Source organism: Pithys albifrons, chromosome 12, assembly GCF_047495875.1.
Source record: "Pithys albifrons albifrons isolate INPA30051 chromosome 12, PitAlb_v1, whole genome shotgun sequence".
In the NCBI taxonomy this organism is placed as follows: domain Eukaryota; kingdom Metazoa; phylum Chordata; class Aves; order Passeriformes; family Thamnophilidae; genus Pithys; species Pithys albifrons.
In genome coordinates, this window is record NC_092469.1 from 22186431 (window position 1) to 22203271 (window position 16841).

General features: G+C 41.5%; 2 protein-coding genes across 5 annotated transcripts in view; one reads left to right on the plus strand and one right to left on the minus strand.

Moving 5' to 3' along the window:
• ADAT1 (adenosine deaminase tRNA specific 1) overlaps positions 1-10025 on the plus strand; it is a 24196-nt gene extending 14171 nt beyond the window's left edge. For all 3 annotated transcript variants that reach the window (XM_071567672.1, XM_071567671.1, XM_071567670.1), the window contains one exon: positions 4997-10025. In XM_071567672.1, the coding sequence (XP_071423773.1) occupies positions 4997-5129 (133 nt within the window). In that variant the 3' untranslated portion in view covers positions 5130-10025. The remainder of the gene's footprint in view (positions 1-4996) is intronic.
• GABARAPL2 (GABA type A receptor associated protein like 2) lies at positions 9680-16796 on the minus strand. 2 transcript variants are annotated; one of them, XM_071567674.1, is made up of 5 exons: positions 16467-16796; positions 16100-16155; positions 14063-14235; positions 11957-12050; positions 9680-9858 (listed from the first exon to the last, which is right to left on the minus strand). In XM_071567674.1, exons 1-4 carry the CDS (start codon positions 16498-16500, stop codon positions 11960-11962), a joined length of 354 nt encoding a protein of 117 aa, XP_071423775.1. In that variant the 5' UTR covers positions 16501-16796; the 3' UTR covers positions 9680-9858; positions 11957-11959. The 2 variants fall into 2 exon arrangements, with proteins under 2 accessions (XP_071423775.1, XP_071423774.1); XM_071567673.1 differs by lacking the exon at positions 9680-9858 and having other exon boundaries at positions 11460-12050; positions 16467-16794.
• Between the last annotated feature and the right edge of the window lie 45 nt (positions 16797-16841).

Sequence of the window (16841 nt, forward strand, 5' to 3'; positions counted from 1 at the left end):
TGAGTTTATCTTAATGAAACTGAAGAATACTGTGATGATACCAAATCTGCTCATGAATCTCACTTCAGATACGTACATTGTTAAAATTTGATACTTAAAAAATGCGAAGAGACACGAGATGAGGCAGCAGTATCTCCTCTGAAAACATGCACTATTAGATCAGCTGCCTGCCCTTCGTGTTGCTCAAATCGCCCTTCCCAAAATTGCGAGGTTATTGATATCTAGTTGGTGTTTAGTAATTCTATCAAATGCATTTCTTTGTTTCACAACAAGAAAGTGTTTCAGCTTTTTTTTTTTGATAAGTCTAGGCTAAAATCTTTTCTCAGTGTATGGTGGAGTAAGAACTAGTAGGGTGCGATAGTGCGTAGGGCTCACGATGCAGTGCTTATGTTACATGGGTGGAGACTTTCTGGAAAGAACTGAGAAGGCCATACTTGGAATTTTCCTTGACATTATTAGAATCAAGTTTGATTTATCAAACTGGAGTTAATTCCTTGCAGTAATCATCCACTCTGGCATAGCATTACATTCATTATGTATTTGTTGGTATTCCAGCCCAAATAGCTGCCATAAAGTAAGGCACAGTTTCACATGCACAGAAAGCTCTCTCTTTGGCTTAGAGATTCTGAGAGATATAGAAGGTTCCAAATCCATTGCTATGGAAGGTTTATTTTATTTTAGACTTATTTCTAGGTATGATTTCACCAGCTCTAGGATGCAGTTAGACCAGCTCTTGAGCCAATTTAACTGCTTGTAGCTGCTGATTGGGATGGTCCCACTGCAGTCTCTGCTGCTACTGGCTGTAGATTCCTGTTTTCTCTCTTGTATCAGTAGCACTTCTCATGGTGAGTCAGTTCAACTAGTTAATGTGGCTGAAAACAATTTTGTCATCTTCGGTGTTTTCTCTTGGACAAATGAGCTGAATTGGCTCATGTGTGGCTGGAAGCAGAGAAGATAGCCAATGTCAGCCTTTCATGATACCATGACAGTAGATGCAGTGAACTTAGCCAAAGTAAGTCCACTTTGGATCTTTAATTGCTACATCCTGCTTGGTTTTGAGTTTTGTTGAATTAAAGATTGCAGTTACCTTCTGTGTTCTGTAGAAGTGTCTCCTAGTGTGTATCTATTTCAAAGTTCTGATGTGAGCATAAACCATGCTATTGTTGAGATGCTTTCAATTCATTCTAAAGTAGAGATGCACTTTCTTCTTAAACCAGTTTTAAATATATAAGTATTAGCCTCTTTTGCATGGGAGTTTGTCCTCACTTGTTTAGCCATCATAACATCCTCAAAACAGACTGTGAACTGTTGCACTGTTGGGTAGATGACTCATTGTGCTGATCATGTGCTGCTTACATAAAGTCACTTTACCTCAGGGCTTTTCTAGACTTTAGTGGCTTTGTCATTTCCTTTGACTTTTTTGTCCTCTACTGTTTTTTTCCTGTCTGGACTGCTCCTGACAAAGTCCAGCTGATTCGCAGATGTGACACTGTTTTCAGGCTGCACAAACTCTATTTATACAGTAGAGGTGCTAGCTCACCAGTAAGCTTGTGCAGCTGATTCCCTTTTGAAGTCTTGTTTTTCCTTCTCTTCACTTAAAAAGCAAAATAAAAAATGTCTTAATGTTGCTGTTTCCTTTGTCTTCCCTTTCCTTTTCTACACAATATTCTGACATAGTTTCGTTTTTCTTCCTTGGAGTCTGAGTTTGAGTGAACTTCTGATAAGAAATCTGAACTTCCAATAAGAAACCCCACAATCTCAAATTGTATCCTGTAAACTTCTGTGTTTTTAACAGTTACCCAGTTTTGTATTTTCTTTCCATTTAAATATATCCTGTTACCGCTTCCTACAAATTGTTGACTCTAATGCTGTGCTGTCACCCATTTTCCTTTTCACACTTTGACCCTAAGTTCCTGCCCTGCCTCTTCTAGTCTACTTTTTGGTCTCTTGCCTCCCATCCTTTCTGCTCCATCAGGAGAAACTCGCTCTGTACTACTTTGAAATTTGCTGAACAGCTTGTTTTGTAGTTGCAGGGTATATTAGGACAAGGATCATTCTTCACTTAACCCTTCCTTCCAGCTTCACTGTTGTCTACTGTTAAGCCTAGGAACCAGGAAAGTTAAAGCTTTATACTGATTCTGATGTTTTGTTGGGTTTTTTGTGTATTTAAAGCTGCTTCTCCTGCTTTTTGCATCTTCCTTTCTCTTTCATTCTTTGCTTCTGTCCAGAGGATCGGTGTGGACACTGTTAAATTGGAATAGGTAGAGAGGCCACTTTGGCCAGAACTTTGCTGGCTCTCCTAGAAGGCAAGGTTAGGTATTTGTAGTAGTGTGGTTTATCTAAGATGTTAAGCATCATTCAGCAATATTTTTTTTTTCAGGATTTGGTTTATTTGCTTTTAGCTGAGACTGAGAAGGAGGTGGTGTTTGGCTGGCGTGTGCTACTTCTTCACCGGGAGCCAGATAGTGCTGTATTATGTTGTCTCACTTTCTTTCTTCCTTTCTGCTAATTTATGTGATCTGCCTTCTGTGCCTTACTTAAATTCTCACTCACCTCTCTAGCTAGACTAACTAAAATGTTGTTTCTTTATTTCCTCTTACCTCCACCTGCCATACTTCATTCTTCTCAGTTGACTCCCTCTCACGTTAGTGTTTTGAAACAACTGATGCATAAATCCATCTATTCCCCCCCCCCCCCTTTTCATGTTTTCTACTCTCACTGTCCAGGGAATGATGACACACAGTTGGACAGTGTTGTGCCTTTGCTAATCTGAATTGTTATGTGAAATCTTCTGTAGTATTTTTTGTGGTTTATTTAGTAGTAATATAGCAAAGCAAGTTTTTTGCATTATTGGGTTTTTTTTTCCCACTCCTAGAGAAAAAAACATACCTTGTTCATCACCTGAGGAAGTGAAAGCCTTCTTTTGTCAAGTGGCTCCCACCATACAGAGTCATCAGGCACTGGTGTTTGAACAAGTTGTGTCTGGCTGTGTGACCCTTTGTCTAAATCTAAGGGAGACTTTGTAAAATAAACCTGCCCTGCCTTTCTTGCTGGGCTGGTTAAATGGATGACTAATCTGCTTTTCTCTGAAATTATAGACAGAAGCCATCACAATTAAGACTGTGCTATTACTCCTTCTTCCTGTTCATTCTGCAGGATAGATGATTCCAGTTCCAGTGATACATGATTGGAAGGAGGGTGGGCTGTTGTCCAGAGGAGTGCAAGGACTTTCAGATGCCTCCGAGATTTTAAATAGGCTAAAGTATAGAACCTTTGCTTGGGCTTCATATTTGAAAGTTTTTGCCAGTGAGAAACAAAAGGTGTCTGCTAAATATTTTCTGATGGAGTGACTAAGGATGATTGTAAGGAAGTGTCAGCCTAATGAAAGTAACTGTCACTGGTGGCACTGCTGTTCTCCAATTAAAAGCAACTACAATACAACGCAAACACATTTGGCAAGAATTTTGTTGCAATTTTCTAATTCCTTTTCAGTTTTGTCTGTAAAGCTTGCACATTATATAATTCCTGCAGTGGTCCTGCATAGAGGCCTGTGAGACAGTGAGGTCCTCTCATCTAAGAAAGTCTTTTATGTATCGCAGGTCACAGATATTTGTTAGGTCCTTGCCAGATGAAGAGCCTGTTATTAAGTAGCATATTCTGCCCATGATTAGCCATCATAATTACCCCAAGATTTGATTTTTTTTCTATTATACTGTGCGATTCAGTTTTTCCACATCTCAGATGACACTGGAAAAAGCCACACAAAGCTCATTTCCCAATTTTTCAATAATGTTTTGAAAATCTAGTCTCCCAAGCTAGAACGCAGAAATGGAGTAACAATCTTCCAAATGCTGCAGAACCTCATACTACTATTGAAACTTGCCCTATCTAAGGCATAGGTAGGTTCTCCACTCTTGCACTTTGGAACATAAGGTCTGTAGGACAGATAATGTGGCTTGGTAGGCATGTCACAATGTTTTAGAAATAAATTTATAGCAGAATGCTGTATGGCTGAAACACTTCTGATATCTGCAGCTATGCAGGGGTTGTGGGGTTGTTTCTGGGGGGTGATGGGTGAGCATTATTGCCTTTGAGCATTAAAGCCTGTTTTAGAAGTTAGTGCAGTGGTTCTCAGAGTTTTTAGATCAGGGGTCCTGTAGTAGTTTGGCTCTTCCTCTTTCTTGGTGAAGGTTGCCTATCATCTTGCCTTCATACTGGGTTTAATGTGTAAAAACATTGCATACCATGTGTCTGACTGACTTTTTTGCAGAGAGAGATGAAAGAGACTGGGAAAGGAATGCAAAGAAAGGAAACAAATCTGGATAAAATTGTCTTAGAGGCACTTGTGTTCACATACTCCTGACCTGAATTTCAGTGTTTTGAAAATCAATGGTATTATGTGCTCAGCAGAGTAACCAATAGTTCTGTTGAGACTGTGGGAAGTAGGTGCTACTCCAGGAAGGGAAACAGAGCATCAAAACCACTGAGTCTCTTTTGCTTTAGGGGAAGAAAAAAAAATTCCTTTTTTTTCTCACTTCCTCATTAGTTTTATGCTGGAAAAGAGCTGTTCTGTTTGTTCTGTCCCTTTACCTTTCGGCCAGCAAGCATATCTATTCTTGTAGCAAGCTAAGGTTACCTCTACCCAGTTCAAAGCAACTCTAGCCACCTTTTTAGCTTGCTTTCAGCATTTTTTGCTATCATGGAAATTTTCTGTAACCTGTGGTCACAGCCAGACACTGACCCTTCTGTTTCTGGAGAGTGTGTATGAAGCATGGTGGAAGAGTTGTTTTGCTTCCTTTTATAAGACTGCTGAAAATGTCTGGCTTCAGGGCCTGGGCCTCTCCAAGTTTTCCTAGAAGAGAATTTCACCTAGTAGCATGAAAGAACTCTTAGGGCATCATCATGTTCTTAGACACTTGATTGCTTTTTTTCATTTTGTGACATCACATTCAATAGGATCATAGAATTGTTTCAAATTTTGTGCATTTCCTGTCAGGATGAAGACTCTAAAAACCTACTGGGACTACAAGGAAGCTGCATTAAATTATCAAGAAGCCTGGAAAGTGCTGCGTAACCAAGCCCTGCTTGGTTGGGTCAAGAATGCCAAGGAGTATCTGCACTTCACATGAGAATCCATGTGGCTGTGTAAATCCAGCAATAAGCTCTGCCCCGTAGCAGATACCTCTGTAGTTCAAGGGCCAAGAAAAGACGTCCTCTAGTTCATGTGCCGTAAAGAGACAGGAGTGAAAAGGAAAGCAGTTTAGAGAAGTTTTTATTTTGATTGAGTTGAAGCCCCCTTTTTATTGAAATACAGAAAAGGATCATTGCTGACTTAAAGTTCTGAGCTGCATGAAACAATATGCCTCCAAAAGAAAGGAAGCAGTGATGTGCTGTCCCCTGTTATATGAGGACATGATCAGTCTGCCATAATTATTGCAGTGAAATTGAAGCAGTGCTATGGAAGAAGGACTGTCACTGTAAAATTTTAGCGCTGCTTTTTTCTTCCACTCCTCATAATGTTAAGGTTGTTTTTCTGTTGCTGGGACAACACAAATGTATAGTAAGTAATATTTTTATAACTCTTGGCTCTCCTTGTCTGGTGCTTGGAAGAATTTTCCATGTCCCCCAGCCCCATTGCTTCTAACTGGAAATTCTAGTTCTGTTAAAGCATCATTTTTTCTAGGAATCTGTCATATATACTGCTGTATACTAAATATAGCCCCAGCAGAAGCAAAAGAGCACGAGGGGAGTCTGTGTCAAATAATACCACTTAGCATATCCCATGCATCTCTCTTAATTTCAGGACTTTGACAGATAACCCTTCAACTGCATTGCTTCTGTAGGAAGGAAGGAAATCTGGATTACTTGGTTGAAATCTGTCAATCCTGTGTAACTACAGGCAAACATTTACCTACTTTTCAGTGTTTCAAGCACTGTGCATCCCCATCCACCCATGGAACATGGTTAATTAAAAGCAGAAATGCCATAACCATTTATGTCACTATTTCCTGGCAAGTGTTCATTAATAGCCTGGCAAAGATGGAGATGCTTTGGGGGGGGAACTGAAAATAGTTTCTAGCACTTCTCTTGCAGTCTCTCATCATCATGCTTTATTACCAACCAACATCTGCATGGGAAAGCAGTCAACACTGAAAGCAGTTGTGGGGGAAGCAGTGGATAATCCTTCCAAAACTTTCTGTCCCAGTTGCCTCCTATGACCAAGTTCAGGACTGTGTAACTGCTATGCAGCACACTCCCCCTTCATATTTTTTCTCTTGTAAACCACAAATCATAAAAATATTTGGACAAGGCAATGGCAGGATGAAAGAAATGGGTAATTTAGAACTTCAGAATTCTTCAGTGATCTGAATTTATGTTCTTCGGTATTTTACAGTTTTGGATTTGAAAAACAGGCACAGCAGTTCTCAAAACAGCCTTGCTGTCAACTTGCTGAGCTGGGTACAGGACCGAACAGTCCACATCACATCACATTCTGAGAATGATTTCAGCAAATCCTTTCACTTCACACTTAGATTGATTTGTCAAGTAAGAATAGTTCTCTCTTGTCAAAGAAATAACAAATAACTTGAATTCTGTGTGTATAAGCCTGTTCTCTCAAATCCCGCACTAAAATGCAGAAAGACCAGTTGTACTGGTGAGGGGGAAGTCATTGTACATGTTTGTAGAGGGCAGGGATTATGGAGATGGGTGACTTGCTTTAGTCATCAGAGGATAAAAAATGGCCAGATGCCATTGCACATGGGCTACAGGGTGAAGTGCTGAAGATAAATGGTAGCAGTTACTGTAGCTGAGCAAATAGCATTCCAAAGGCAGAGTCCTGGAGTGTACCTAAAGAGCTACCAGTAAATTTCCAGGTTCCTGAAATTTACCTTTGTCTTTCCCTGAAATCTTGAAATCCCTGAAATCCCTTGTGGAAACTATTAACTTACCATACCTGGTTTCCCTTTGTTAATCAACAATGTCTGTAGTGAACCTGCTGACCAGACTGGAATGTTCCCATTTCCTATCCAGCTGCAGTATTAAAATGGGTTATGTAAGACTAGTTCTGTAGTCTTGGCGTCAGACTAGTTTTCGGATGAGTAGTTACATGATTTAAATTCTTACAGCTCTTCAAAAATTTGACCCTGGCTGTTAGGATTATTCCTGGTAAGATATTGCTGTGCATTTGTAAAATACTTCTGAACTGTAGACTGCTACTTTTCTGTTACTTGTCAGATTTAAAAGCAGTTCTGGGGGTGCTGAACACTGATACTAACCTCACTTTTTGGGTGGAGTTGAGGACTTGAGCTAGAGCAGGTCAATGAATATACAAAGAGAGGGAAAGAGCTAAAACAAAACAGCATTTAGAAGGCTGAGGGGCTCTCTGCGTGGGATCTTACACTCAACTGGATGGCATTTCAGTGATGGAAAATAAGTATTCAAATGCACCATTTGTTTAATTCCAAAACGTCAGGAAATGCTGTAGGCAGTCCTGTGAAACTGCTCTAAAACTCAGAAGAGAGAGATGCAGAGATAGGAGAGAATACAGTCTCTGCTGTTTTAAGAGGTAGCAAACTAAACTTTGATCCTTGTCAGCAGATCTTTGGAAGAATTGCTCCTGGAAAGTAGTTCATGTGTTCCAGGCTTGTATCACAGCTTTACGCTGGGGTTGCTGACACCCTGAGAAACAGGCAAGGCACAGGGTGGACAGTGCAATGCAGGCTCTGCCACGGGGGAGCAGAGCTGGGGGCAGTGAAGTGGCAGGAATGAACTGCTTACAGTTCATGGTTAATGAAGACAACCAAACAATTCCTAGAGGGAGCAGCAGAGCGTAGGAGTATGCCAAGACTCCCACAGTATGTGTAAAATGCTCTACAGAGCATATGTTTATTACTCAGGTAGGTCCTTGACTTTCTCAAACTAGTATGGGAACCAATGGTCCCTAATTGCCAGAACAAAGAAACTGTAATCATTGAGTGGGATGTCTTTACCAGCCTCACTATTGGAGACATCATTCTGTTTTCAATTACAGTAAGAAGGCAGGGCAGACTGCCTGCTCATCTTTAAGGAAGTCAGAACCAGAGCACAGAAAGAAGCAAGTGGTTTTGTCCAAGGGTAGGGATAACCAATCTGTTTGACCTTGAGGCTGTGGTTCCATGAGACAAGATGCTCTCATCCCACTAACTTTGAAAAAGCAAGACCTTGACCTTCACAGCATGCTTCCACTGTTCACCTTACACAGGCTGGAAGGCTTACTGATCTTAGTACATCCAGAGTAAATTGAAGACTATTTAAATTACTGTATTTGTAGAAAAACAAACCATGAATCCAAAGCAAGGTGTAGCCTTTCACTGGGAGGAGTTAAATGAGCTTTGCAATATATCCAGTAAGCACTAGAGGAAAGATATTGGGCTGCCCTGCTGAGGGCAGAAATCTATTGGTAAGAAGGAAGGAAAGGTTTTGGTGTTCTTTCTCTCATAGTATCCAATAATGGTGTAAGTGGTTTGTGCAGTAATGATTTACAGGTAGAACCAAGATAATTTTGGGGAGCAGACCATCTAAATGGTCTGAATACTAAATATTTACTCAATACTAAATTCATCCAGTACTGGTCTATTTATACCAGAGGTGACATTTCAATTTAGCATAGACAGGTGATACAGAAGCGTTGCCATCACAGTAATGAGGTATTTCTTAGTTTTCTATTCAGTCTGTAAATTGAAATGCCTTTCCAGTCCTAAAGGGTTAACAGCAAGTGAAGATCATATGGGACCCAAATGCTTTTAATACTTTTACAAGAGTGACTGTACTATCTGAAGGGATGCATTTCATCTATGCATTTCAAAAGGAAACCTTGTGATGTTTTACTGCCATTTTAAGTGCATCTGCAGCTGAAAAGTAAAGTTACTGCAGTAGAACTTTTATCCTTGCAGTCTCGGGAATTACTTGCATATCTGGATTCCTAAACCTGAACTAATAAATACGGAGATGCTAAAGAGAGCAGTCAGTGTGGCATTCTAAGAGGGTTATGAAGGGTAATCAAAAGGTCACCTCAGTCATAATCTTCCCTTGCTTTTAGATATATGTTTGCTAGCATGTAATTACTTTTATCTAGCAGTTTTGTTTCTTACTCTCCTATTAACAGCTAAGAAAAAATACTACTTGATAACTATAGAAAAAGGAAAAAAGACTTTCCAGTAAAAATTAAAAAAAAGACAGATGAAACCACTTTTCTTCATTCTGAACCAAGAATTCTGTAAAGAGTAATTAATGCATGGAAAGGAAGTTAGAAGGAATTCAGGGCAGAAGCAGTGATGGAATGTTTACTAAAGTAGTGCTATGCAGTGCAGTGCTTTTGTGAATAATGAAAGGCTTACTGAGAAGAACAGAGCATTTTCAGGTGCAGCCAGCGCATGGAGCACAGTTACTGTGACAAGGCTCTAATAATAGTGGCAACATTTCACAGGGCTCCTGCCTTCACATTTTGGAGTCTTTCTGCCAGTACTTGTGAATGAATGTGTAACCAAACATAATTCTAGGCATATTGTTTCCTCGTGGAACTTTGAGTTAGTATGAACTTGATTTAAGTTTGGAAAGTGATAAATTCCCATTGTAAATGGAAACATTTTAAAAATTAAATTCTTACGCACCATGTAGTGTCAAAATGAAGTAAAATTTTTATTAGGAATTTAAACTGTATTTAGTGTTTCCTTGCTGGCTTAGGAAGGTCAAAATGATGCTACTTTTACGAGCCAGTAGTATCCTTTCATATCAAGGCATGAACTTCAGTACAATCGGGTCAATAAGGTGGGTTTTCCACCCTCCTCTCCTGGGCGATCCACGGGTTTGCTTCTTTGCCTGCAAGTACAAGCAGCTGTGTAACTCTGCAAAGCCCACTTGAAGAGAGGTTGACAGCATCGTGAGTAACAACTTTTTTTGGTTTCTGACTAAGCCTCTTCACTTTTGCTGTACTGTGTATATGCTTTGGCAACAGCGCTCAATAAACTGGAGGAACTGATTTTGAATTCTTCATTGTGCATGTAGCATTTCTAATTCTTAGCTGTGTGTCTCAACAAAGCAGAATCATAGAATGGTTTGGATAGTTAGGGACCTCTAAAGGTCATCTAGTCCAACCCTCCTGCAATAAGCAGGGACACCTTTCACTAGAACAGGGTGCCCAGAGCCTCATTCAATCTAACCTTGAATGTTTCCGGGGATGGGGCATGTAGAACCTCACTGGGCACCCTGTTCAGTGTTTTTATCATCCTCATAAAAAAAAATTCTTCCTTAAATCTAGTCAGAGTCTACCCTCACAGTTTAAAACCATTGAAACATCTGCCCCATCTTTCTTACAGGTCCTCTTTTTAAGCGCTGAAAGGCTGCAATGTCTCTCTGGAGCCTTTTCTGGGCAACCTCAGCTCTCTTAGCCTGTCTTCATAGGAGAATTGGTACAGCCCTCTGGTAATTTTTGTGACCTACTCCAACAGCACTGTGTCTTTCCTGTGCTGAGGACCCCTGAGCTGTGCTTCAGTCTCACCTGAGCAGAGGAGAGGGACAGAATCCTCTCCTTTAACCTGTTGGCCATGCTTTTTTCGATGCAGCCCAGGCTGCAGCTGGTTTTCTGACCTGTGAGTCCACATTGCCAGCTCATGTCCAGTTTTTCATCTTCCAGTACGCCGAAGTCCTTCTCAAGGCTGCTGTCATTCCCTTCAGTCCCAGCCTGTACTGATACTGGGGTTGCCCTGGCTCAGCTGCAGCACCTTGCACTTGACCGTGTTGAACCTCACAAGGTTCACATGGGCCCACCTCTTGAGCTTGTCCAAGTCCTTCTGAATGGAGCCCTCACTCTGGTGTCCCCCGAACCACTCAGCTGTACAGTAAAGCTGTTCTTTCACATATTGGTTCTGTAATGTCCTTAAAATATCCACAGAATTCTGACTTTGAAAGGATGTGTATTTATATAACTATCTGTAACACAACTACTTTTTAGCATGAGGGTGAGTTTGGTTTTGTTTTTGTTTTTAAGGGCTGCTTCAGCAGCTGCTTTAATCTGAACTCTGTCGCAATTATTTCTTGTTCTCCAATAACTCATGTAAAAATTTTACCTTCCACTTCTTCAGCTCTCTGAGTCTCCTGTTTATATAGTTCCTTCTACTAGGTGCCCCTTCCTTATGTGCTGTGCTTTTGACACCTGGGTCCTGTTCTCCAAAGTCAATGGTATTTACTCATCCATTGATAGCCTGTGGGCCAGCACAGCTCTTTTTCTGATGAGATGTAGCAGATCTGAAGCTCTTGGTTTTGAAACCTACAAAGAGCTCCTTGTTTCTTCTTGCGCCAACAGCTACACTAAAGTCTGAGAAGCTGTACAGTGTCTAGTAAGTGATACAAGCAGCTGTATAGCATCTAGCAAAGGTGATGTGTAACGTTCTGGCCAAAATTAAGGTAAAGAAATTACAGCATTGCCTGTTTGTGACAGGAATTTTTATTGTACTTGTTAATTGAGAAAGAGGAACATACTAGCTCAATTCAACACAAACAGCATCTTGCTCCTGCTTAGGATGTGCCAGCAAATCCAGTGTTGCCAATACTAATTTATTGGGTTTATTTTAATTAAACCAACACCTCAAACCAGAATAAATGTGTGTTGTTCTCTTCATGTTTCAGTAGCCCAACTACTTTGCTTTATTATTTTATCAATGTCATCAGATGTATCTCCCCCAAAAAAATGAGGCTCTGGGAATTCATAGCCATGAGAAAAAAACAAATATGCACAAAAACCAACAAAACTTTTTTTGTATAATTTAAGAGTCTAATAGAACAAGACCTATCAATATATTAAGAAATAAATCCAGTTACAAATGCATGTATATAGAAGGAACTTTTGTGGATGTCAGAACAGAAAATGATCAGCTATTTACAAGATACACAGCAGGATCATATAATATCCAAGACCCACCATTCAGAACCCAAATGTGTTCTCTCCACTGTAGGCAACATACAGGAATCCATCCTCATCCTTTTCCTTTTCGTAAAGTTGTCCCATAGTTAAGCTTGAAGGGGAAAAAAAGATAAGTGGTTTGCTTGGCTCATGACAGTTGCAAATGTTAACAGTTAGAAGAACCTTACATAAACAAGGATTAATAAAAGCTGGAACTTGTATATATAAAATACAAAAATGAGGCTATATGAAAAGTAGTTGACTCCTGAGTTAGCAATGATCCTGGGTGCTCTGCAGAATAAATTTTTCATAATTCTTCACAAATGTGTTTGTCAGAATACTTCCTCATTTTATTGGAAATAAGTCACTGAATGTATTTCAGGTTCTGAATCAGGCATTAGGTGCCCTAACTAATACCAGGAACAATCACCTAGTAGCACCTTGAATGCAGCTGCATTAATATCTTGCTTCTTGTGTAAGGAACTTCATTTCTCCCTCCACCTGGCATAGTTGTGAATGTTCAGCTGGTCTTTTTTTGGACTGTTTCTTTGGGGTCCAGGTTGTTTTGGGCAGCAAAAGCTTTGTTTTCTGTATTGTCAAAAAGTGATGACTTCAGATAGTGCTAACACCAAAATATGTGGGCAATAAATTACAATTCAGCTGGAAACTAGTGCTTTTTCAATGGCTGGGGTTTTGAACATTTGATCAAATAAAAAAATTTCTTAAAACTTAATAGGCAGATGGCCCTTCACAGTCTAAGCAGTTGTAGTCTTTCGGGCAGTGTCTATATTTTGAAAACAAAAAGAAACCCAAGCAATTACTTGGCCAGTACAACTGTTCGAACCATTTCTCTACAGATGGAACAGGCAGTTGACATCAGTCAGGTGCACAAATGATTCCTCCTCAGCTCCCCTTTTTCTGCCTTCCCAAGACTGAGAAGAGGCTCACAAACTGAAAGATGGAGACTATCGGATGGGAGTGACAGGGAGAACGACCGTGTCGTTCTACACAGGAGAGGAGCTGGGAGGATTTGTAGGCAGGACTTGAAATGGAAAAGAATTGGTGAGTAGCAGATAGATCACTAACCCTTGACATCCTTCTCTCCTTGTCCAGAAGTTTATGTAATAAACCCAGCCTATGAGATGAGCAGAGCCATTAACAGAATATTTTATCGGTTAAGAAGTCACACATTTTACATTAATATTGAAGGTTCAAGGCCCTGTTTTTCCAGTTTAGATGTGACACTTCATGGCGAACATGTGAGATGAAACAATGTGTCTGTCTGTCATATTCATAGCAGTTCTACAGTGCTATTATGAAGACGACATACAGGCATTCCTATTACTCTTAAAAGAAAACAAGAAGAAAAATATGGTTCTCACGGTTCTCGCTACTGTGTATCACAAAGTAAATGAAACCATTCCTGACTGAGTCTGGATGCCTTACCTGGAGGGACTGTTACTCTTACAACAAGTAAGTAATGAGACTAATACCACATCTAAACCATGTAACAACATGACATACTGTTTCTTCAAATGTTATTAAAGAATCTTGTGTAGAAAGCAGTTGCAGTAGCTGTTTCTGCTATATTGTGTATGTAGCAGACAACAGCGAAACTTACTCCTGTATAAAAACCTTTCTATAGCAATTGTGCATTTTTTTTTGTTTATAGATGAAAGTAATTTTAAAAGACAGTAACCACAATTAGCCTGTAACATCATAATTTCTTTATAAACTGACAAGTTACTGATTTTTTTAGAATAATTTATTAAATTTGCTATTAAATATTTAATATGCAACTTTTTTGTTACATTGAGAATTACTTTTTTTTGAGATTTATGATGTATGTGTACTTGCACTCAACCAAGGATATCATAACTGCAAAGCTCACCCTTTTGCCATGGAAGTAAGTTACAATACAGTCAGTCACCTTTCCTTTAAGTCTAGTGCAAGAAGTAAGATGTTTATCAAACTCATGAGGAAAAAAGCTTTTCACAGGGAGATTAAGATGTAACCAAACACCTCCTAAAATCACCAAGTGAGCCTCAAAAATGGTGTTTCTGACCCTCTGATATGCACAGGATTGCTGAAATGGTTCTGAATACCAAGTGAATAGCCTCTCACCTGGATTGTGGGACAGTCTTGTCTACAAAGAGGAATATTGCTTTCTCAGATGGCAGTTGAATCCTCTTCCTGATGATCCACATGAATTGGGCCACGGTGATGTCAGATGGGACTAAGTACTTCCTCTTGTCAATATCAACAATCTGAGATCCTGAGACCTTCTCCACTATGACCTGTAAAGTGCAGATGTGAAGGTCAGGCTGTTCAGGACTGGTAAGAACAGACAGCTTGGGTAATCTCTTCCTGGTAGAGGCTTGCAACAGCGAGCAGAGAGGAGAAACAAAAAGCTTTCTTGACTGCAACCAAATGAGGTAGAACTGGCTCAGCATTGTAAAACCTGGTTTTACAGCTACACTGAAACTTACATTCATAAAAACAATGGCTCAAAACTTCCTGTATCTGAGATTGACAGTCATGAGGTAAAAAGCTGCATTATGCCCAAAAGAATCCCATGAAAGGGAAGTACACATGTCATTTAACTGTACCCTGATGATATGAAATCGTTGCAATGTGGACCCAAAGCTGAAAATAAGCCAGCAGGGTGCCCTGACAGCAAATAAGGCTAATGGTGTCCTGGGCCGCATTAGTCAAAGTACTGGGAGATGATCCTTCCCCTGTACTGGTACTGGGGAGGGTACCTTTGTATTATGCTGAACTGACATTAGAACATCTTTCATCATACCTTGGGAAATCACAAATTGACTACAGGAAGGAAAGACACCAAGATGGCCACAAATAAAATGAAACAAAAAGCAGCAGATACAAGGGGAAAAGAGAATTAAGCCTTACTTGTGGTGAAGAGCTGAAGCTTATTACTCCACACAGGCTAGTTTTTGAAGGAAAAATGCAGCAGGTGGGGAAATAAGGTTTACAAGAGTTTCCAGTGTCCCTTAAAACATTGTTTGACAAACACTTTGCCTATTAAATTGGTACCAACTGTTTTGTGAAAGGTACATGGCTTAATCTGAATCATTAAGCAGAAAACATGTATCTGTCCAGACAAAGCACTACAATGCAATTCAAGATTTAATTCCTGTATCTACATATACATTTTTGTCCATTCCTGATACAGCAGCATGTAATTCTGTCTCACACTATGAATTTCTATGTCTTTTCCCCTCTGGTTAAGAAGGATATTTGTGAAATGGCCAAATGGGTATCTGTGGAGATGTCTGGTCATTAAGGATGCTGCAGTCCATGTATGAGGGGATAGTTAGCCAAGAGAGAATGGCAAGGATCATACCAGTTTACCAGATTGCAACTGGAGAAAAATGTCGTGATGACTGGGTGCAACTGACTGGCAGAGAAAGTCAATGGGAACAGAGTCCTTTTCTGGGCTGTGCTAATGAAGTTACCAAAAGGTGAGGCACAAGTGGCACTAACTGGCACATGATCAGATGGGATGTGGGACATTACATGTTGCTAGCTGATACCTAAGGATGTGAAAACTATGGTCATTTCACAGACTGAAAGATTATTAAAGGGATTGTGAAGAAGAGAGGTCATTCACTACTTAGCAGATTGGTAGGTATTAACCCAGAAAGGAGGGGTCATCACTTGTATCTGCTCTTCAAACAGCAGGGTCTGCATGGAGAGATTCACCATGGTGACTAGTTATAGGCATGGGATACACGAGGGAATATCATCATCTAACTCACAGCCAGGATGGAAGATTGTCAAGGTTTAAAGAATTCATAATCTTTCTTAGGATTAGGCACAGAATGAATCCTCAAGATAATGAAGATGTTTGCTGGGATATAATTGTCATTAGAAGAAACCAGGACCCTGATAAATCATAAACATGCCTGGAAAGTATTTAGAACGTTAGGCACTCTTGCTTATTTGTCAATAGGCACTGGGGCAGAACACGGAACGATGGATTAGTTAGATGTGTTTCTGGCTTCTTAAACACATCTAAGAACACAAGAAGGAACATGAATTTACTTAGCAGGAACTGATCAAAGAGTGTGCAGGATGGAAACAGCTTATCCACCTCTGCCTCTTAAGTACTCTGATGAAGCTGGCTCGGTTACTCACCGGGACACGGTCGGGGTATTTGGCTCGGATTTTTGCCGACTCGACACATCGGTGCTCTGTGAACAAACACTCGTAATTAGTCACTGCATAGTAATAGCACGGCCGGTGTCCTAGACCGAGAGAGCAGCGCCCGCGGGGCCGAGAGCCTGCGAGGGTCGCGGCCACGTCCCCACCCTCCGAGGAGGCCTCCCGCTTTTCGGGGAGGTCGCCCCGGGCACCGCCCCGCCCTTCGGCGAGGGCCGCACGCGCCTGTCCGCGCACAGACAGGACGAGCGGCTGGGGGAGCCGCCCGGGACAGATGGCGAAACAGCAGACGGAGGGCGGCGGGGCCATGGGCGGGCAGCGCCTGGCCCGAGCCCACCCTTACCCAGCGCGTGGTCCTCCTTGAACATCCACTTCATGGTGCGGGCGAGCGGGAAGCAGAGCCGGCAGCGGCGGGGCCCGTGTGCGGGGGCTCGTGCCGGGCCTGTCGCTGACACAGCCCCTTGTCACAACAACAACAGCCGCGGCTCGGCAGGCGGGACTTCCGGCTCGCCCGTTCCCCGGCAACGGCCCGAGCGGCCGCGCTTCCGGCCAGAGATCGCGGGGCGGGGCTGGGCCATCCGGCACGGAGTCACCGGACGTGTGCGAGGCCGCCGCCGGCCCTGCCCGCAGCGCTCCCGGGCGCTCGGAACGGCGCCATGGGCAGCGGCGGGTGCCCCCGGCTGCGCGCTCTGTCCCGCCTCACAGCGGCCGCGGGACG